Here is a 21,225-nt window from a genome sequence, read left to right on the forward strand (position 1 = left end):
CAAAAGAAAAAAAAAAAAAGAGATTATGGATAAATGTGGCTTAATTAGCATGCAAGGAACACTGTTATTCATCATTGGCAATAGTATTTTATACAATTTGGAAGAGACTTATAATTTCCCTTTTCACATGTGGATGGCTCTTAGGGTTAAATTAAGTGGTTTTGCATTAAGCTGTAAAACAGATATTAAAGTTAAGATGTTTATATTCTCGGGAGTCTATATTCAGGGCAGCTTGAATCTACGCTTCTGGGGGGAAAATTTAAAAAGATATGTTAGGGCAGGTGTGGTGGTTCATGCTTGTAACTCCACCACTTTGAGAGGCTAAGGCAGGAGGATTTCTTGAGGCCAGGAGTTCAAGACCAGCCCGGGCAACATAGTGAGACTCCCATCGCCACAAAAATTTTTTAAAAATTAACTGGACATAGTAGCATGTGCCTTTACTCCAGCTACTCAGAAGGCTGAGGCAGGAGGATCACTTCAGCCCAGGAGTTTCAGGTTGCAGTGAACCAAGATGATGCCACTGCACTCTAGCCCAGGCAACAGAGCAAGACTCTTGTCTCAAAACAAAACAAAAAGATGTTTATATATATATATATATATACACTTTGCCACGAAGAGTCCAGAATGTCTGGAATTAGTGCAGGTGAGGAAAACTATGTACATATTGGAGACACTCTTCAATCCCTAGTGCAAAGCACATCAGTGAGTTTTCATTATGCAAACATATGTCATCTGCTTGTCAGTGTTGTGGCCCTAGTGATTTTTCTGTCTTTATCTGTCTTCCCAAAATGTGCCCAGTGATGTGAGTTTTTCAAGGACCTAACATATAAATTGCAGGGTTCATGTGTATGAACAAGTTAATTAGGAATTTTCAAGTGTTTAATTGAAATATTAACTCAAAAAAACTAAGGATGAAGCTAGAAAGCATAAAGATGTAAGCACTGAAGGTACAGGTTAAAAACCATGAGCGAATGCCTTGGAGCATTTAACTTACAGATCTGCAACAGTGTGAGCTGTTCATCTGAGAGTTGAGTGGCTAAATTATTTAAGTAGTGGGTCTGGTTATAATAGAAACCAGTCCTGTATCTGCTGGACATTTCCCAGTGATAGGAGCCTGTGGAATATACCAGTGAGAGTAACATTAACAAGGCAAACTCCATCGGAAGTGTTTTCAGAGAAACACTGGTGAAAACGGCTGCATTAAGCAGAAAACATATTTGAGCTCACAGCTGAGAATTCTGGATCTTTACCCTGGTGCCGTCAGCTTACCACAATAAATGCAGGGAGCAGCTGCCACATAAAACTGTGACACAAGGTTATAGGGGAAGGTTGGAAGGGGACTCCCCAGATTGCTGCAAAGTGTGACCTCAGAAAAGATGATGTTGTGTCTATTATAGGGATGACTTATTCTGATGCAATCAGAATATGACACAACACTGAGGTGCTAGTGGATTCATTTGAGGATTGAGTGGCACTGATGTGCAGGAAAACATTTCAGAAACAGCAGCATGTTGAATGTCACTACAAAGGGAGTGGACCCTTGTGTTGATGACAGTCCTGTTTCACACATGGGGAATACTTGAGTCAAAGAGCCACTGTGATAGGTGACAGGTTATGTACCCTCAAAGGCATTTATCTGCAAGAAAGTAGGTCGTAGTTTTCAAGGAGAGTGAAGTCACCATCTCCAGGGCAGGAGGGCATAATCTTGGGCAACTGTCATGGGAAAGAGTTTCCACAAGAAATTAAGATTCAGAGAAGTCACACACTCACTCACACAACTATAAAGACCAGATACTAGAGGAGCTGGCAGATGCCTTGACTTACTGCCATGACAAGAAAGTGATTCACAGGGATATTAAGCCAGAAAACCTGCTGCTGGGATTCAGGGGTGAGGTGACGATTACAGATTTTGGCTGGTCTGTGCACACGCCCTCTCTGAGGTAGGTCTGATGGTGGTGGTGGTAGCCTGGGCCCTGAGTACTAGTTAGGAATGCAAAATTATTCAGCTTTTATTAATTATCACTGCACATCTTAAAAGAGAAGAAACAAGACAGAGAAGGTAGCAAAGCCAGGAGAGCTCCCTAAACAAACAGCAAGGAACGGAGGCAAACAGGGCTCAGAAAGGCAGCATCCCCCGCGAATGGGCCCGGACCCAGGGGTGCTTCAGGATCTCGGTCAGGGGCAGCCGCTCCTGAGGATTGTATCTGAGAAGCTTGGAGATCAAGTCCTGAGCTCCCAAAGGCATTGATAGGGGGAACCTCACATCTACCTGTTGAAGCCAGGAAAGAAGAAAGAGAAGTTTAGTTAGTTTCTGTGGTCAATGTTCTTCCCATTTTTCCTTGAGTCCCTTCAAGGCACTCTGGACCTTAGTAGACAACCTGTGTGCCCTGGTCCCCACAGGCCCAGCAGCCAACCAGCTCCCCCACGAATGCCCAAAGTGTGACCATCCCACCTTGAGGATGCGTTTGTAGGTCTCATCGTGGGAGGCGCTCTCAAAGGGTGGATTTCCCACCAGCAGCTCATAGCAGAGCACCCCAATGCACCACAAATCCATCTTCGCATCATATGTTCTCCCCTCGATCATTTCTGGAGGCAGGTAGTCCAGTGTTCCAGACACTGTGTTTCTCCTAGAGGAAGGCAGAGAAGGGAACACTGAGCAGAAGCCCAGACTGAGGGAAATCCTCCTTCCCAGCTTCCAGTGAGATGGGAGACCTTAGGACATCCTGGACAGTCCTCTCCTGAGCACAGGGGTTTGGAGACAGACTTTTTAAATGGACCAAGGTTAAGAGAAGGCAAGTACTAGGACCTACTAAATCCATTATTTGGAATTATTCATACAATTATTTAGCTTATGATCCAGCATGTTTCCACAAGAATATTCTTAGCATCAAGAAAGATTTGGAGCCTGGGTAGTAAGTCAGTGGGGCGTGGTGACACACTCATGTAATCCCAACTACTTGGGAGGCTGAGGCATGAAGATCACTTAAGCCAGGATTTCAAGGCTGCAGCGAGCTATGATCACCCCACTTCCCTCCGGCCTGAGTGACAGAGTGAGTCCCTGTCTCTAAAACATGTATAAACAAAATAAAATTTAAAAATAGGGCCAGGCACGGTGGCTCATGCCTGTAATCCTAGCACTCTGGGAGGCCGAGGGGAGAGGATCGCTAGAGGTCAGGATTTCGAGACCAGCCTGAGCAAGAGGTAGACCCCGTCTCTACTAAAAATAGAAAGAAATGATATGGACAGCTAAAAATATATATAGAAAAAAAAAATTAGCCAGGCATGGTAGTGCATGCCTGTAGTCCCAGCTACTCAGGAGGCTGAGGCAGAAGGATTGCTTGAGCCCAGGAGTCTGCAGTTGCTATGAGCTAGGCTGATGCCATGGCACTCTAGCCCGGGCAACAGAGTGAGACTCTGTCTCAAAAAATACATATATATTAAAAAAAAAAAAGAAAAGAAATTATCTGGACAACTGAAAATATATATAGGAAAAAATCAGCCAGGCATGGTGGCACGTGCCTGTAGTCTCAGCTACTCGGGAGGCTGAGGCAGAAGTCTGCAGTTGCTGTGAGCTAGGCTGATGCCACGGCACTCTAGCCCGGGCAACAGAGCAAGACTCTGTCTCAAATAACAATAATAATAATAATAATTTGAAAAAAGCAACATTCAAATATAAACCCAGGTTTGTATCCGGGTCTTACGTGTGGAATAAATTAAAATGGATCATTCCTAACTAGTACTCAGGGCCCACCACCACCACCAGCACCAGACCTACCTCAAAGAGGGCGTGTGCACAGACCAGCCAAAATCTGCAATCTTCACCTCACCCCTGAATCCCAGAAGCAGGTTTTCTGGCTTAATATCCCTGTGAATCACTTTCTTGTCATGGCAGTAAGTCAAGGCATCTGCCAAGTCCTCTATTATCTGTATGAGCAAAGAAAAGGCAATCTGGAAGTGAAGCCTCCCACAATTTCCCTGCAAGGTAAGAATACCCCTCATGAATTTTATGATTGTAGTGGGATCTTTTATTTTTTGCTTTTCAATTCCATTACCTCGTTTTTAATAGCATTATGGTTATTGGTGGGGAAAGATTTCCTCTCCCCCTTTTTTTGTTGTTAGAGGATGGATGTTACAGGATGGACAGATCTTCCTTGTTGCCCCACAGCCTACACTGAGCTATTTAGATGATCTCCCACAGGACTTTGAGGACTGAGAAAATGATACAGAAACAGGAGGAAAGATAGAAGATCATTCATTTGACAGAGCAAGCTGACTTGACCATTGCTGCTGGAAGATCACTGTTGTGGTTTCCTTTCTAGACATCTCTTGGTACCTATTTCTAAGCCAGTTCTATCCATTTATTCAGTGAACTCTTTCACAGCCTTTTGGTACGTTTCTTTGCATAAGGTAGATTCTGTTGCTTACAACCAAAGAATCCAAACTTACACAGACTACTTATTAACGTTCTAGAGATACACTGAAGGTAATTAGGATATCCAAATGTGAAGCTGTAGGGTGTTTGTGTCATTATGTAAAATTTACATATGTGTTCTTTTGGGGTTTACTTAAGGGAAAATTTAAAAATAGATGAAAATTTAAAAAATAAAATTTACAGAAAATTCAGAAACTTTTAAAAAAGAAATGTGGACACTCATGACAGCCACAAACAGAGACCCCCACCAGCCCACAGTAAACTCATAGACCCAAGCCTCCAGGCCCCCCTCACCGTGGCTGTTTGCTGCTCATCGAATTTCTGGTTTTTCTGCAGCTCCGTGTAGAGCTCACCCCTTGGAGCATATTCCAGGATCAGGTATACCCGGTGAGCATCATGGAAGTAATTGTACAGCCTTAGGATATTGGGATGTCTGAAGGAAGGATGGAAAAAGGGTCACAGTTTTCCCTGAGGCCCAACACATGATGCTATCACCAGTGATTGGTCACACAAGTGGCAATTGTGCTGGGACCAAAATAATAACAGCTCAGTCTGGGAGTGAGTGGAGAACAGGGAACAGGCATCAAGATTTGGGTGCCTGCCACAGAGAGGGAGATTTACATGGTGTAACTGGAAGGAACTGCAGAGAAAAATCTTAAAGGTAGAAGCAAAGGGCTTTCTTGGGGGTCGTGTTGGCAGGAGTAGAATTTTATGCTACCAAATTCTGGTTTCAGATGTTAGAGATCGAAGTGAGAAAAACAGGAGAACGAGTAAAGACCCAGTGCGGGAGTCCCATGCCCAGACTGTCCTTACTGTAGATGCCAGTGCATTTTAATTTCCCTGCATAGCTGGTGCTCCAGTCCTTCCTTCTCTATGTGGGACTTGAAAAGAACCTTCAGGGCCACAGTAAAATGGTTTTCCTTGAGGCGAGCCAGGTACACATTCCCAAATTTCCCCTTGCCCAAAGGAGGCCCGATATCAAACTCATCAATTGTGAAGCGCCGCCTGCCGAGAGAAGAATAGAGCCTGAGCTCGGGAGGTAGGGCAGGTGGAAGAAAAGTCAGGGATCCCGAATGCTCCCCTTCCTCTTTGACTTTCTCTTCCCTCTGCAGCCTTCCCTTCTCCTCACGCCTAGCTTGGGGTTCATCCCTGGCTTCCACCTCCTCCCTTCTCCACGGGTAAGCCGAAGGCACGCACCTGATCGCGTTGCTGGGCGGCGGGGTTTCCGGGCCTGCTGCACCTACGGAAAGGAGGGGAGGAAGATGGGGACGGGGACAGAAGAAGGGGAGGGGGGAGAGGGAGAGATGTCAACACGTTCTTCTGTGCGCCGCACCCCAACCACGGACACCGGTCCTTCCTTCTCCACCCTCTTTCTCTGGTCGCGGTTCTTACCTTGCTCACCTGCGGGCTCATCTTTGCCCATCGGCACCACAGACCTGGGGTCACTCATCCGGTGAAGACAAGCTGACGCCTTCCTGAGTCCTCGGGAACTGGCAGCTCACGTTCACGAGCGCCCGAAGAGGGGCGGTCACCTGCAGACAGAGGTTCCTCCAATACCACCCGCGGCCTCGTGGGAGCCCCGCGAGAGTCGCAGGCTCCGAGATCCCGCGCGTCGTGAGGTGTTTGGGCAACCCCGGGCAGGCCTTTTATACCACGCGCCCTGGCCCGGGAGCTGAGCGGGTAGTTCCAGGCTGATTCCCATTGGATGAACTTTGTGCCGCGTCAGCAGCGTGTCCAATAGAAAAGACAGAAATGGGAGTTTCCGCCTGGTTCCCGAGCGCCGGGCCAATGGGACGGCAGGGGGCGGAGTCAGGACCAGGCGGGAAACCGAGAACGCGCTGAGTGGCCACTGGGGGGCGAGGAGGGGGAGGAGACTGAGGTGCTAGGGGGCCTGAATGGGCGCGCGAACAAACCCATAAATCCACAGCTGTGTGCGCCGTATAGCAAGTGCCCAGATGCGCGTATGAGTGAATATAAACCAACGTCAGGAGCGTGGCGGGGTGCCCCACCGCAAACCCCAACCCACCCACCCAAGCTTCGGGGTCGCGTCAGATCCAGGTCGCGCCCGGGGCACCGCGGGGGCCCCTGAAGTGCGCACCTCCGCCCCTACTTCCACGCGTGCACCCAGCCGCGGGGCCTGGGAGCGGTGCCGCCCGCAGCACTCATGCCTGCCCCCCCACAGCCCGTGTGTTTGTTGGGCTCTGTAATTAGTTTGTATTTTTGGTCTCAGTAAAATCAGCCCACGTATTTATTTGCTTAGCAAATGCAGACGTTTCAAAGACATTTGGAATTGGATTCTTCCAGACAGGGGAACAGATGCGGGAGAAATACAATCGAAAACACAATCTTCTCAACCCAAAAGACCTCACCACAGAGTAAGATGATTTATGGTAGCAATAAGTGCTCTGAGGAATAGAAAACAAAGTGATAAAGGAGAGAGTGCTTGGGTGTGGCCACTCATACTGGGGACATATAATCAAAAAGAAAATTTCCCAACCCAGAAAACCTCTTCACGAAGGTAGTAGAGAAAGAAAACAATTTTATTTATGTTTTTTTTTATTGTATTTTACGTTTTTGAGACAGAGTCTCACTCTGCTGCCCAGGCTAGAGTGCCGTGGCGTCAGCCTAGCTCACAGCAACCTCAAACTCCTGGGCTCAAGCGATCCTCCTGCCTCAGCCTCCCCAGTAGCTGGGACTACAGGCATGTGCCACCATGCCCGGCTAATTTTTTATATATATATTTTTTTAGTTGTCCAGCTAATTTCTTTCTATTTTTAGTAGAGATGGGGGTCTCGCTCTTGCTCAGGCTGGTCTCAAACTCCTGAGCTCAAACGATCCACCTGCCTCGGCCTCCCAGAGTGCTGGGATTACAGGCCTGTGCCACGGTGCCCAGCTGAAAACAGTTTTATTTTTGAATAAACATCAAACCAGAATGTGATGCACATCCCAGGCAATACATTAAAAAGACAGAAAAAAAAAATTCACCCTTTTGTATAATCAAACAGATACAACCCATTACATACATATATGTTCTCAAAATTACCAATAATTAAACCTCAAGTAAGAGAACATGAAAGGACCGCAGAGGCTTGGGCCCAAGTGATGGAGCTATGGGTGCCAGGAATCAAACAGCAGAGGATTATTCCCAGGGCTTAAAACCTACTGGAACTTTTTCTGCTGGATTTTTATACACCTTGGAACTGATGATTCCTCTCCACATTCTGTTTTCTCCCTTTTTGGAATAGGAATATTTATCATTTATCCTATGGCTGTTCCATTGTATTTTAGAAGCAGGCAGCTTGTTTTCTAGTTTAATAGGTCCACAGATGGAGGGGAGTTTTGCCACAGGATGGCTCGTAACCAGAGTCTCACCCATACATGATTTACATGATTGGATGATGACATTTGGGACTTTTGAACTAATGGTATTTAAATATGATTTTAAAGTTGATACTGTAATAGTTTGACACTTTGGGGATGTTGGGATGGGGTGAGTGTATTTTGCACATGAGACATGCTAATTTTGTAGGGCCAGTGGGCAGACTGCAGGGTTGAATGGTGGTCTCCAAAAAGATAGGTCCACTTTCTAATCCCTGGAACCTGTGGGATTGTGACTTTATTTTAAAAAAGGGTCTTTGCAGACGTAATTAAGTTAAGGATCTTGAGATGAGGGGATGTGTGGGGGCTGGGCCTAGAAGAAAGGATGGATGGATGGATGGATGGATAGAAAGAACGTGAGCAAGGTGAATGAAGGGTCGGGCAAAAAAACACCTGCCCAAAGCTGCTTGTTTGCTGTGTAAAGGTCAGCTGAAAATGGCTGACTTGAATGGAAGTTGTTAAAGAAATTAATAAATGGCCCTGGGCTTGACCCATTGCACGTGTCCTTGGAAATAAATATGGGGACAAACTTAGCTGAGGAGGCCATTTTCTCCTTTAGGTTTTAGTGTCTCCCCTTGTCTCTAAACACTATGTGTTTCTAGTAATTATTCATTCCTTCGCTACCGAGCTCAGGAGCAAAAAAGTAGCTACAACAGGGATCATCTTGATTATCAGGGTGCACCCTAATTCCCATGTCAGGTGTCTTTGTGAGTGACAGAAGAGAAGACACGCAGATGAGAAGGCAATGTGAAGGTGGAGGCAGAAATTGCAGTGATGTGGCCACAAGCCAAAGAAGCTGGCAAACACCAGGCACTAGAAGGGGCAAAGAACAGGATCTCCCCTAGAGCCTCTGGAGGGAGTGTGGACCTTGGTTTCTGTTGTTTTAACCTGACAAGTATATGATTTCTTACAGCAGCCCTAGGAACCTAATATGTTTGGTAAATGTCATCAAACCCCAAATATGGGACCTACCTAATGATACCTGATTGTTAAGGTACCGTAGGTGCTCTGACCCTGGGAAGCAGGAAGCCTGTAGCAGCTTCTCTAATGTAGTAATCATGGGTTTTCCAGTTCACTGTAAATTGTCATAGAAGCATTTCCAGTGCACAATAAGAAAATTATTTAACCAGCGCTTTCATTATTTTGCTTTTAAACATATTCAAGCAGTGAATTAACTAAAGTTGCAGAATTAAACAGTGGGATAAAAATAAACTACACCTTATTGGGTTAATTTTAATTATTTGAATATTAAGGTATGTGTATCTACGTTTTAAAGACATTACTTGGCACTTCATCCTTTGGTACTATTATCTATAATAAATGTTTCTCCATTTTTTTGATTAAAAATAAAGATAAACTCCCTGTTTCTAAACTCCTAAAAGTGAAAGAAAGAACGTGACAGGACCAGTTGTTACATATAGCTCATCCTAAATTTACTTGGTAATTGGGGTGACAATCTTAGTTACTTAAATTGGCTTTCTATAAAGGAAAAAAACGAACTTCTCACTTCTTTAAGATGGTTCGCCGGACCTTTGAGAAAGCCATTCCTGGATTGTAAAATTGGCCAGAGGCTTTTAACAAGATTTATATACATCTCAAAGGGGCAGAGAAAGAATTTACAATAATAAATGTCCTAAGGAAAATGCTGTAAGGAAAGGGGGTACATCTCTTCTTATTTTTAATAAAATTAAGCCTCTTTTTGTTTGTGTTTGTCTTTACTACAGTGTTCAGTTGCAAGACGCAGATTACTTTTCTATAAATAACTTAAATGCCAAGGATTTGTTTGTTTTTAATTATCTCACAGAAATAGAAGCCTAAAATTTCCAGGATTTCTTCAATACCTTAAGATGTCAGGAAGGATCCAGGCTTTTTCCAATCAACCTCTATACTATCTTCAGAGTACTGGCTTTCCTCCACTGGTCACAAGATGGCAACACCACCGCATACCACGACCTTATTCAAGTATGTCTAAAGAAAAAAAAGAAAGGTACGGATGAAGCTTCCAATTGTGCACGGGTTCTTTCTTATCATGGAGGACAATTTTTCCAGAAGCCCCACAGTACATGTTCTGTCTAGTCACTTTGTGCATGACTGAGGCAATGTCCCCACCATGGTGTCTGGCCTTTTCGCCTCTGTAAGAAGAGCAGCTCGGCCAGGAACAGGGACGGTAGGGAAGTGGCTCCTGACTGGGCCACTAATAGGCACAGACAGGATGAGTGTTTGCCAGCTCCCTAGTGTCCTCTTCTGCCTTCTCTCCCTCTCTTCTCTCTCACCCTACAGGCTTCACTCAGGCTTATTATCTCTCACTCCCTGAAGGCATTTGGCCCTCCTGCCTTGTCACAGACAATCACTACATAACAATACACACAGGCTCACTTCCCCTTCATCACCCCATGTGTTTGAAAGATGAACAAAGATGAACAAAACACAAACTTCGTCTTATGAGAAGTATTTATATTTATTTGATTTTTTAAAATAAAACAACAATTAATAGTGCTCTTGCATAAATAAAGAGAGAGCTGAGGCAAATCTTCCTAAAGAAGAATTACAAATAGAATATGTAGATAGTCCTTCTTCAGGCATAGAGCTAGATTCCCTTCCCCTTGAGTTAGCTGGACTTAGTGACTAAGTGTGAAAAGAGACAAGCAGTAACTCGATGGGAGAAACCTGGCAGATAACACCCTCACCAAGTGATCAAGGTTAGCATCATTGGGAATAATTTGTGTGGACATCCTGTGCCACCTAGTATAATGCAACAGGGACACTTTGCCACTCCGATGTTCTACCCCCAAACCCACAACTCTAATCATAAAAAAAAAAAAAAAAAAAAAAAAAAACAGGTAAATGCTAGTTAAAAGACATTGTATAAAATACCTAATGAGGGCCTGGTGTGGTGGCTCACACCTGTAATCCTAGCACTCTGGGAGGCTGAGGCGGGTGGATCGCTTGAGCTCAGGAGTTCTGAGACCAGCCTGAGCAAGAGCGAGGCCCTGTCTCTACTAAAAATAGAAAGAAATTATATGGACATCTAAAAATATATAGAAAAAATTAGCGGGGCATGGTGGCACATGCCTGTAGTCCCAGCTACTCAGGAGGCTGAGGAAGAGGGATTGCTTGAGCCCAGGACAACACCACGGTACTCTAGCCTGGGCAACAGTGAGACTGTGTCTCAAAAAAAAAAAAAAAAAAGAAGCAATCTTACTGTAATACAGGGTTTGGTGTCGTGGATCAGAGTGTGTTGGTTGTGGGTGGGGCTCCTCAATGTTTCACCACTGAGTCAGTCCCACCCTCTTATGAGTCTCAGTTTCTCTCTTGGGGGTCTAGTACCTCTGAGAGGGCTCAAAACACAGAGTGATCAGCTCTTATATGCGTTTCCTGGATGAGCCTTCTTTTAACTAATTTGTTAGGGGGTTCCCTATGGGGCCACTCGTGCCTCAGGGAATTGCCCCAGGCAACTCCCACTCAGGACCCCAGTCACCCAGGGCTGCCAAGGCTTGGAGGAGATTAAGATGCCCCTTCTTTGGAGCTGAAGAACTCAGTCTCTCATTTATCTACAAACAAGACAGTTTAGTTTCTTCTTTCAAAAATGCACAGAAAAGCCAATTGAGATTAATTTTAGGATAAAAAGACAATGGAGAAGACCCTTTAGAATGCACCTCCAAATCTAAGTTAGGATCCCAAATAACAATTAATTCCTAGGAAAAGAACCAGCTCAGAGTAGACCAAGACCATCAACCAAAAACAGGAGGTCTGGAGCTCAGGAGGATTTACCAGTTCAGTCCAAGGAGAAGCTCTGAGTTGGAGGGCCCAAAAGTTGGCTATGCCAGTACCTGGCACCAAGTTCGGGCTGCTCCTTTTGGTGGTCCTGAGTCTTCTCTGAGCCCCACATCTGGGCGCCAATCTTGTCAACAGAAAAAAAAAAGCCAAACTCTGTAAAATAATTTTTTTTTTGAGACATAGTCTTGCTCTGTTGCTCAGGCTAGAGTGCAGTGACAACAGCCTAGCTCACAGCCTCAGACTCCTGGACTCAAGCAATCCTTCTGCCTCAGCCTTCGCAGTAGCTGGGACTACAGGCATGTGCCACCATGGCCCACTAAATTTTTCTATATATTTTTAGATGTCCATATAATTTCTTTCTATTTTTAGTGGAGACGAAGTCTCACTCTTGCTCAGGCTGGTTTCGAACTCCTGACCTCGAGCGATCCACCCGTCTCGGCCTCCCAGAGTGCTAGGATTACAGGTATGAGCCACCGCACCCGGCCTCTGTAAAATAATTTTAAAGAGATTTACTCTGAGACAAATTTGAGGACCATGACTGGGAACCACGCTCGGGAAGTCTTCAGCAAGTGGACTCGGTGTGGCTGGGTTGCAGTTTGTTTTTATACATTTCAGGGGTTACAGAAAAAGTCATAAATCAATACGTGGGAGGCATACATTGGTTTGGCCCGAAAAGGTGGGCCATCTGGAAGCGGGGCTTACAGGTTATAGGTGGGTTTAAAGATTCTTTGACTTGTAATTGGCTAAAGACATGAAGCTTTGTCTAAATGCTTGGAATGTTTTAACATAGGAGCTGTTTATCAGAGACAAGCTACCGGACATAGATTTGTTGTGTAAATTGAGGACCTGTAGGTGTGTCTTGTATACCCTTAGGCCTGTTAATGCATTACAAAGGATGTCCCCAAGGAGGGAGGGGGGCATGGTAAGGCATGTCTGACCTCCCTCCTCCTGGCAGGCAATTTAGTTTTAGGATATTCCTTTGGCCAAGAGGGGGTCCATTGAGTCAGCCGGTGGCGGGGGTGGGGTGAGCCTTAAAATTTTATTTTAGTTCACAGAATCTTAGAGACCACTCCTCTCCATCTTTCTTCTTTTGCTCTTTTCCTTCAATTTTGGAGGCAGGATCCCAGATTGAATGGCTGAATTACTGTGGAAAGTAATTGACCAAAGTCAGTCATAACTACCTTGTTCTTTAATTCTGTTGTTGTTTGCCATCACGACTCATTGAATGTTAGCCTTCTAGCACACGTAACTTTGTGTTTCCGTTCTGGATTACTTACATTTTTAATTATTTTGTAATATTGACCAGGAAGACCCCCATCTATTACCTGGCTTATCAGCCACCTGAGACCCCACCCCTCGGAAGAGCCTCATCAACATAATACTAACCTATTACCTGGTGCATCAACATAATACTAACCTATTACCTGGTGCATCAGCATAATACTAACCTATTACCTGATGCATCAACATAATACTAACCTGTTACCTGGTGCATCAACTAACCTATTACCTGGCGCATCAACATAATACTAACCTACTACTTGGCACTTTAGCCACCTGAGACCCCACCCCTTAGAGCACCCCAACCTAATGGAAGTGGGAAAAATCAGGTTGACGAGGCTCAGAATTTGGTGGCTAGACCCCTCTGAGCCCTCCAGCGAATAAACCTTGATTCTCCAACTCTCCGTGTGCCACTTGGTTTGTCCTTGAAACCACCCACTATAACACTTGCTGTAACACTTGCTGTAACAATACGTTTTCTGTGTTATATTTTTACAAAAATAGCTTGTATGAAACTATTTTATTGTATTAAACTTATTGTGTATTTTATTGGTCTGGAGATGCTTCAAATTTGAGCTCTAAAGTAGATAGAAACAGATACAGATATATTTGTTCTAAAACGTAAAAAGAGCTGCAAAACTGAAAATTTCACAGTCTTACTTATGTCTACAAAATTAATATTGCAAATGTAAAACTGATGAACTTGGTTCCTTTGATGTGTTTTTTATTTACTTATTTATCTATTTATTTAGAGACGGTCTCGCTCTATTGCCCAGGCTAAAGCAATGAGTGATCGCAGCTCACTGTAACCTCAAACTCCTGGGCTCAAGCGATCCTCCTGCATGAGCCTCCTGAGTAGCTGGGACTACAGGTGTGCCACTACACCCAGCTGATTTTTTAAAATTTTTGGTAGAGACAGAGTCTTGCTATGTTGTTCAAGCTAGTATTTAACGTGTCTGGTATTTAATGTGTCATTGAACTTTAATATTAAATGTGGATGGATTTTTAATACACCTGTATGGCAGGAAAAGGCAGCCAGTCACAGCTGCAGGTTCTAAGCAATGGTTCTCAAACCCGGCTACAATTACAATCATCTGGGACTCTTTAAAGAATCCCAATGTCTGGACAGATTAGGGCATTTGACCCATGAACCAGAATCTCTGGGCATTGATACAATGAGATGATGCCCCGATACGTGAGTTTAACATGCAGCCAAAAAAAGGAGGGGGCACGGCAGGGGGCGGTGGGGCGGAAATGCAGCCCAGATTGAGAACCACAGGTGTAGGGGAACAATAGGCTCAGGTTGAGGAAATAGTTTCCTCCTATCAGTAATCAGGGTGGACACAGGAAGTTCTTGGTAATAGAGAATTAGGTCCCAAGGGCCAATCACAGACCTTGAGCAGAAAGAGAAAGCCTTCTCTCAGAGCTTTCCGCGCCCACTGCACTCAGAGGTGAGGAGTCCTGCCAAGCGTTGGAAAGGTAAGTAACAGTTCTGCACCTTGACTTTATTTCTCTCGTTCTCCACTGCACTGTTAGTTGTCTCTATGATAAAATTCCTCCTCCCTTTCTTTGAACGTTGGGGTGTCAGACCTCAAAGGGTTACTGGGGTTTCAGGTCAGACCCCTCTTTGTGCCAGGGCTCCCCCCACAGCAATGTCTACAGTCCGTCAGACACGGATAATTGGAACTGTGTGACCAGAGTCGGTGGAGGAAGCAGAAGTTCCAGTATCACCATTGAAAAGTCTCAATGTGCTTCTATTTTCATAGTCAACCAAGTTTTCACCATATATCTATCTTTTAGGTGATCCACACAGCTACCCACCTTCACATCTGATCTATACTTACACATTCATTTTAATTTTTTTTAATTTTTTAATTTTTTTTATTTTTATTTATTTATTTATTTATTTTGAGACAGAGTCTGCCTCTGTCGCCCAGGCTAGAGTGGCCTAGCTCACAGCAACCTCAAACTCCTGGGCTCAAGCCATCCTCCTGCCTCCACCTCCTGAGTAGCTGGGACTACAGGCACACACCACCACACCCGGCTAATTTTTCTATTTTTTTTTTTTTTTTTTTTTTTTTTTTAGTAGAGTTGGGATCTCGCTCTTGCTCAGGCTGGTCTCGGACTCCTAACCTCAAGTGATCCTCCTGCCTCAGCCTCCCAGGGCTAGGATTACAGGAATGAGCCACCAGGCCTGGCCTCCAGGCTCCTTTACTTTATTTTCCTATCTGGCCCCACTTCCCTATATATTAGCCTCAGTCTGTACTGGAGGACGTTGATATTCAGAGATTGACCTTAAAGTCACTGGAATATGAATGTAAATGATCTAACTTTCTCCAGATGCGAACAACATGGAATAACGTGCTTCATGCATAAACATCTTGTGGTATCCGCAAAGTATTAAGGGTGCGGAGACCTTAGTCAATGTGGTAATGTGTTGGCCATCTACAGCTGGTGTCTAATCCCTCACTTTTCTTAGCTGTTTCTTTTTTTTTTTTTTTTTTTGAGACAGAGTCTCACTCTGTTGCCCAGGCTAGAGTGCCATGGTGTCAGCCTAGCTCACAGCAACCTCAAACTCCTGGGCTCAAGCAATCCTTCTGCCTCAGCCTCCCGAGTCGCTGGGACTACAGGCAGGTGCCACCATGCCCAGCTAATTTTTTTCTATATATTTTTAGCTGTCCAGATCATTTCTTTCTGTTTTTAGTAGAGACGGGGTCTCGCTCTTACTCAGACTGGTCTTGAACTCCTGACCTCGAGCGATCTTCCCACCTGGCCTCCCAGAGTGCTAGGATTACAGGTGTGGGCCACCATGCCCGGCCGTTAGCTGTTTCTAGAAGTAGTGTTCTGCACTCATATCTCCAAGTCAAGATAGCTCATGTATTTTCTTTTCAGCTCAAGTATAATTGACAATTTAAAATTGTATACATTTAAGATGTACAATGTGATATGCATATTGAAAAGATTACCACAATTCGGTTCACATATCATCACCACACAGTTACGTATGTGCGGAGAACACAAGTTCTATTCTCTTAGCATATTTCAACTATAGGATCCAACATTATTAGCTATAGTCACCATGCTGTACATTAGACTCTCAGAACTTTGTCATCCTACCTTTCTGAACATTGCTATGCTGTAACCAACATCTCTCCATTTCTCCCCTTTGCCATTCAGCTTCTCATCCCACCAGTCTCCTGAAATTGCTCTTAAAACTTTGTCTGCTAAACACAAAGGATATTCTCTTGGCCTTCTCTGACAGGTTGCCAAAATCTAGTTGACTCTTCAATTAAATAAGTCCTCATACCAACAAAATGCATGTCATTAAAGACTGGAGAGTCAAGATTAGTCATAATAATCTCCCATAGGTGCACCTCCCAACTTAGCTTGGAAGTGTGTTTCCGGAAAGAGAGGAAAAAATAATCTTCCGTAGCACAGCCATCTAAACACAACCACTGCGTGTTTGGGTGTACTGTATATGTACTACTTATTTATTTGTTTTAAGACTAGTCAAGTGCTGTAGTGAGGAGGGGGGGGAGTAGTATATGTGTACTATTTACAGGGAAGATCCTTTTCATTGCCGCAATTGTAATCATGTTGCAATATAGCTTTTCTCTTTCCACTGTAATTGTACAGTGAGTATTGCACAGTGATCGCCAGCCTTGAAAGTCCATCAGGTTTTGACATATTTTATGTAATAAATCTCCTAGTGTAACAGAATACTTATTCTTTGTTAATCAGTTGACTTTTCTAAATTGTCCTTATTTTCCCCCGTATGATTATTGGATGTTAGAATTATAATCATTTGCCTCAATTAGCAGAGGGATTGAATTCACAGGTTCTAGAATAAAACTGCAAGGCTTAGACTATTGGCTTCAACACCTAACAGCTGTTCGAAATTGGCAATTGCTTAAGTTCCCCAAATTTCCTTTCCCCATGCTTTGAAGGATGGTCCTTACACAATGACCTCATTTAACCCTTTACAGGGTAGGCATGGTTGCCATCATCCCTTTTAAAAAGGGAAGAAATGGGAAATATCTGAAGGAAGTTATTCAGCTAAACCTTTTTAAATTCCTAATGTATTCATCTGTTTAGTTTTAGTCATCTGAAGTCAAATTTACATAGATCATAGAGCCAAGAGACTCTGAAAACTAGAAAAAGAAAGGCTTGAGGATCTTAAGCAATGGTTCTTTGACTTTTGAGGGAGGAGGGGGTGGGAATATGGTCATAGTTGCTTCTGTTAATCAGAGGATGAAACACTCATTAGAAAAGTGTCGTTTTTCTTAAGCCTGCATAAAACTCAAGGCAGCTCATGAATACCTTAAAATGTTAGGCAGTTTTTACTCTTATATTTAGGTCTTTGATTCGTTTGAGTTAACTTTTGTATGTAAAGTAAGGAGCCATTTATGTGAAACTTCCAGAACAGGAAAATGTATATGGATAGAAGCAGTTTCATGGTTGTTGGGGGCTGGGGGAGAAGCAATGGAAGTGGCTGCTTAACGGGAATGAGGTTTCCTTCTGGGGTGAGGAAAATACTGGGGAACTAAACAGAGATGGTCAATCCACTAAAGGGCATTTAATTGTTCACTTTAAAATGGTTAATTTTATGTTATGTGAATTTTACCTGAAGACAAATGAAAAAAAAAGTTGCTTCCCTGAAGGCAGGAAAAGTTAAATGGTCGTTAGGATTTGCTGAAAACCTCGATGCTAATGAGGTTACTAGGGGTGTGGCAGAGCAGTCTTGCTGCCTATGGAAGCAGGGATGGCAGCCTTCTGTGTTGAGAGCAGGATGTTCACACCTGAGGTACAGGGACGCTTCAGCTGGCTTTGTCCCCTCACAGCAAAGTCTGGCGTGTACTAAGGCACAGCAACCTGACCCCACGGGGCCTGGCTCATCTCTTGCTACCATGCTGTCTTTAGCCCAGTGCTCTTACCTCCATGGTTGCAGGTGTCCTGTCTGCATGCCTGGCCAGGTGAAGGGACAAGGGTCAAAGGGCATTCAGCATGAAAACGTGGGTTTTTTTCCTAGGATTCTTGTGGATTCAGGTCTTTTTTTTTTTTATCTGTTTTGAGCTGACTTTTATGTACGGTGTGAAATAGGCCCCAGGTTCATTCTTCAGCATGTGGATACCCAGTTTTCCCAGCACCATTTATTGAAGAGACTGTTCTTTCCCCATTGTGTGTTCTTGAAGCCCTTGTCAAAAATTGGTTAATAGGTGGGGCGCGGTGGCTCATACTTGTCATCCTAGCACTCTGGGAGGCCGAGGCAGGAGGATCGTCTGAGCTCAGGAGTTCAAGACCAGCCTGCGCAAGAGCAAGACCCTGTCTCTACTAAAAAAAAATAGAAATAAGCTGGACAACTATTTTAAAATTTTTTAATTAAAAAAAATTAGTTAACGATATATGCTTGGGTTTATTTCACAAGGGAAAAAAATCTCTCTTGATTTCTTTCCAGATATATAGTCTGAATTCAATTCCTTCTCCACAGCTGTGCCCAAGATCAAATGACCATCATGGTGGAGTGATTGATTAAAACACTCTGGAGCTCTTATGCCCGATTCACAGCCTGCCTCAGCCAGTTTCTGGCGTGTGACCTTGGGTGACTTGCCTAACTTCTGTGGTGCTTCCGTATCAATACCTGAAGTGGGGGAAGAGGATATTTGGGAATGTCATAAGGGTTAGATGAGCCAAGTCGTAGGAGCTGACTGCGGTGCCTGGCAGGTAGCAGGGGCTGCCAAGGTGTTGGCTGGCATTACTCTCACCTGGATAAAGTCAGAATCCTGAGTAGGCAGGGACAGACCCGCCCAACTTGACCAAACTTGAGTCAGCTTAGCAAAAATCCCCCCCCCCTTGGAATCTGATGGGTGATGACTGAATTTCCCGTCCCCCACCCTCAATGTCTGTCTATCACCCTGATCTGCCTTGAACAGGAATCTCCCAGCCTTGGAGTCTCCTCCGAGTAATTTTCCACCCAACCCTGCTTCCCGGCCATCACTCTCTAGTTGTCCTTGCTGTATTCAAAGTTAAGCCCAGCTTCCCTCCCCTATCGCAAAAATCCCCATCGCAGTCAACCCTCTTGAATAAAGTCATCTTTGTTGTCTTTAACAAATGTGATGAAAAATTTTTAACAGATCCTTGGTGGGATTGCCCTGTGCTCTGTGTCGGCAGTGAGAAAGTGCTTCCAGATGGCAGGTTGTGCGGTATCCCTGCTGGAAAGCTTGGGGCGGCTTCCTGCTGTACTTGGAATCAAACCAAAAAATCCTAATTTAACCTGCAACTGCTTCTGTGATCCGATGTCTGATCCTAGGGTATGAGTTGTAGGCTGTGTCCATCCAATACACGCCTCATACTCTGCCTCAAACACACAGAACTCGTTTCGGCTCTGGGCTTGGATACTGGTGGTTTACTCCGCTTAGAATTTTTATGCCCCACAAATTCCCATGACTGCTTCCTCCCTACTCTGTAGGTCTCAGTTGAAATGATATTTCCTCTGAGAAGAGGCCCACAGTCACATGACCCAAAGCAGAAGTCACCCTGCTTTTGCATGCCGCCTTTGTGTTTTTGTGTTACTTCTGTTTGAATGGATGTGTGAAATGTCTGCTTCTCCCACCCACCCCCTATATGTACTCGAAGTGAGAAACAGCCACAGGTGGACAGGGTTCTCGCCTATCTTTGCCACTGTAACTTTAGTTCTAAAATTGTTCCTGGTATCCAATGGGACCTTTTGTTTGGATAAATGAATACCGAGATAGGTGATGCTGTACTTGTATTACAGTTGGAAGTTCAGGCTTAGGGTTTAACACTCAACTGGTTTTTTTGTTTTGCTTTTTGCTTTTTTTTTTTTTTTTTTTGACAGAGTCTCACTCTGTTGCCTGGGCTAAAGTGCTGTGGCATCAGCCTAGCTCACAGCAACTTCAAACTTCTGGGCTCAAGTGATCCTCCTGCTTCAGCCTCCTGGGTAGCTGGGACTACAGGCATGTACCACTGTGCCCAGCTAATTTTTTTTTCTATTTTTAGTTGTTTGGCTAATTTCTTTGTATTTATTTTTTAGTAGAGATGGGATCTCGCTCTGCTCAGGCTGGTCTCAAACTCCTGACCTTGAGCGATCCTCCTGCCTCGGCCTCCCAGAGTGCTAGGATTACAGGCGTGAGCCACCGCGCCCAGCCTGCTTTTTGATTTTTTTTTTTAAAACCACTTTATTGAGGTATAATGTACAGAAAGCTGTACATGGGGGAAATGGGGAGATGTTGGTCAAAGGGTACAAAGTTTGAGGCAGGGTGAATAAGTGCCGGAGATGTATTGTAGAGTGTGGTGACTAAAGTTAATAAAACTAAAAATTTGAGAGAGTAGATTTTTTTAAATTCATTTATAAGAATTTGCTTTGAAAGTTTCTAACTTTTTTTTTTTTTTTTGAGACAGAGTCTTGCTCTGTTGCCCGGGCTAGAGTGCAGTGGCATCAGCCTAGCTCACAGCAACCTCAAACTTCAGGCTCAAGTGATCCTCCTGCCTCAGCCTCCCAAGTAGCTGATAGGACAGGCATACACCACTACTCCCAGCTAATTTTTTCTATTTTTAGTTGCCTGGCTAATTTTCTATTTTTAGTAGAGATGCGGTCTTACTCTTGCTCAGGTTGGTCTCGAACTCCTGACCTCAAGTGATCCTCCCGCTTCAGCCTACCAGAGGGCTAGGATTATAGGTGTGAGCCACCACACCTAGCTGAGAGAATAGATCTTGAATTTTTTTACCACAAAAAAGATAACTATGTCAGGTGATGTGTTAACTAGCTTGATCACTTTACCATTGATAAATATATCAAAACATCACATTGTATAAAATAAATATGTACCATTTTATTTGCCAATTATACTGCAATAGAGCTAGAAAAAATAAAATAAAAAAACATATTTAATGTACAGTAGTCCCTCCTTATCTGAAGTTTCACTTTCCATAGTTTCAGTAACCTGTGGTCAACCATGGTCCGAAAATACTAAATGGAAATAACTCATAAGTTGTAGATTGCGTGCCGTTCTGAGTAGCATGATGAAATCTAAAGCCTTCCCTCTCAGTCTCACCCAGAATGTGAATCATCCCTTTGTTCAGCGTGTCCATGATGTATGTACTACCCGCCCGTTAGTCGCTTTGTAGCCATCTTGGACTAGTTATTGTTAACCTTACTGTACCTAATTTAGAAATTAAACTTTAGGTATGTACATATGCATAGGAAAAATACAGTATATATGAGGTTCTGTGCTATCCATGGTTTCAGGCATCCACTGGGGGTCTTGGAACGTACCTTCCACAGATAAGGGGGGACGACTGTATACAACCTTGTGAGTATGGAGATAAGTATACACCCA

General features: G+C 44.0%; 1 protein-coding gene across 1 annotated transcript; it reads right to left on the minus strand.

Moving 5' to 3' along the window:
* Positions 1–2,104: 2,104 nt before the first annotated feature.
* On the minus strand, positions 2,105–5,882 carry LOC123624190 (aurora kinase C-like). The gene is made up of 7 exons (XM_045531824.1): positions 5,825–5,882; positions 5,630–5,672; positions 5,246–5,437; positions 4,727–4,865; positions 3,776–3,924; positions 2,453–2,627; positions 2,105–2,269 (listed from the first exon to the last, which is right to left on the minus strand). The coding sequence occupies exons 1-7, from the start codon at positions 5,880–5,882 to the stop codon at positions 2,117–2,119; spliced, it is 909 nt and encodes a 302-aa protein (XP_045387780.1). The 3' UTR covers positions 2,105–2,116.
* Between the last annotated feature and the right edge of the window lie 15,343 nt (positions 5,883–21,225).

This window comes from Lemur catta, chromosome 19, assembly GCF_020740605.2.
Source record: "Lemur catta isolate mLemCat1 chromosome 19, mLemCat1.pri, whole genome shotgun sequence".
NCBI classification, from domain to species: domain Eukaryota; kingdom Metazoa; phylum Chordata; class Mammalia; order Primates; family Lemuridae; genus Lemur; species Lemur catta.

What these genes read in the sequence shown, in the direction of transcription:
- LOC123624190 (XM_045531824.1), bottom strand. Translation starts at nt 5,882, where the DNA reads ATGAGTGACCCCAGGTCTGTGGTGCCGATGGGCAAAGATGAGCCCGCA. An exon ending in GTGCACACGCCCTCTTTGAG is followed by an intron (nt 2,628 to 3,775) that starts GTAGGTCTGGTG and finishes GCCTTCCTCTAG; the next exon opens with GAGAAACACAGTGTCTGGAA. An exon ending in CCTACAAACGCATCCTCAAG is followed by an intron (nt 2,270 to 2,452) that starts GTGGGATGGTCA and finishes TGGCTTCAACAG; the next exon opens with GTAGATGTGAGGTTCCCCCT.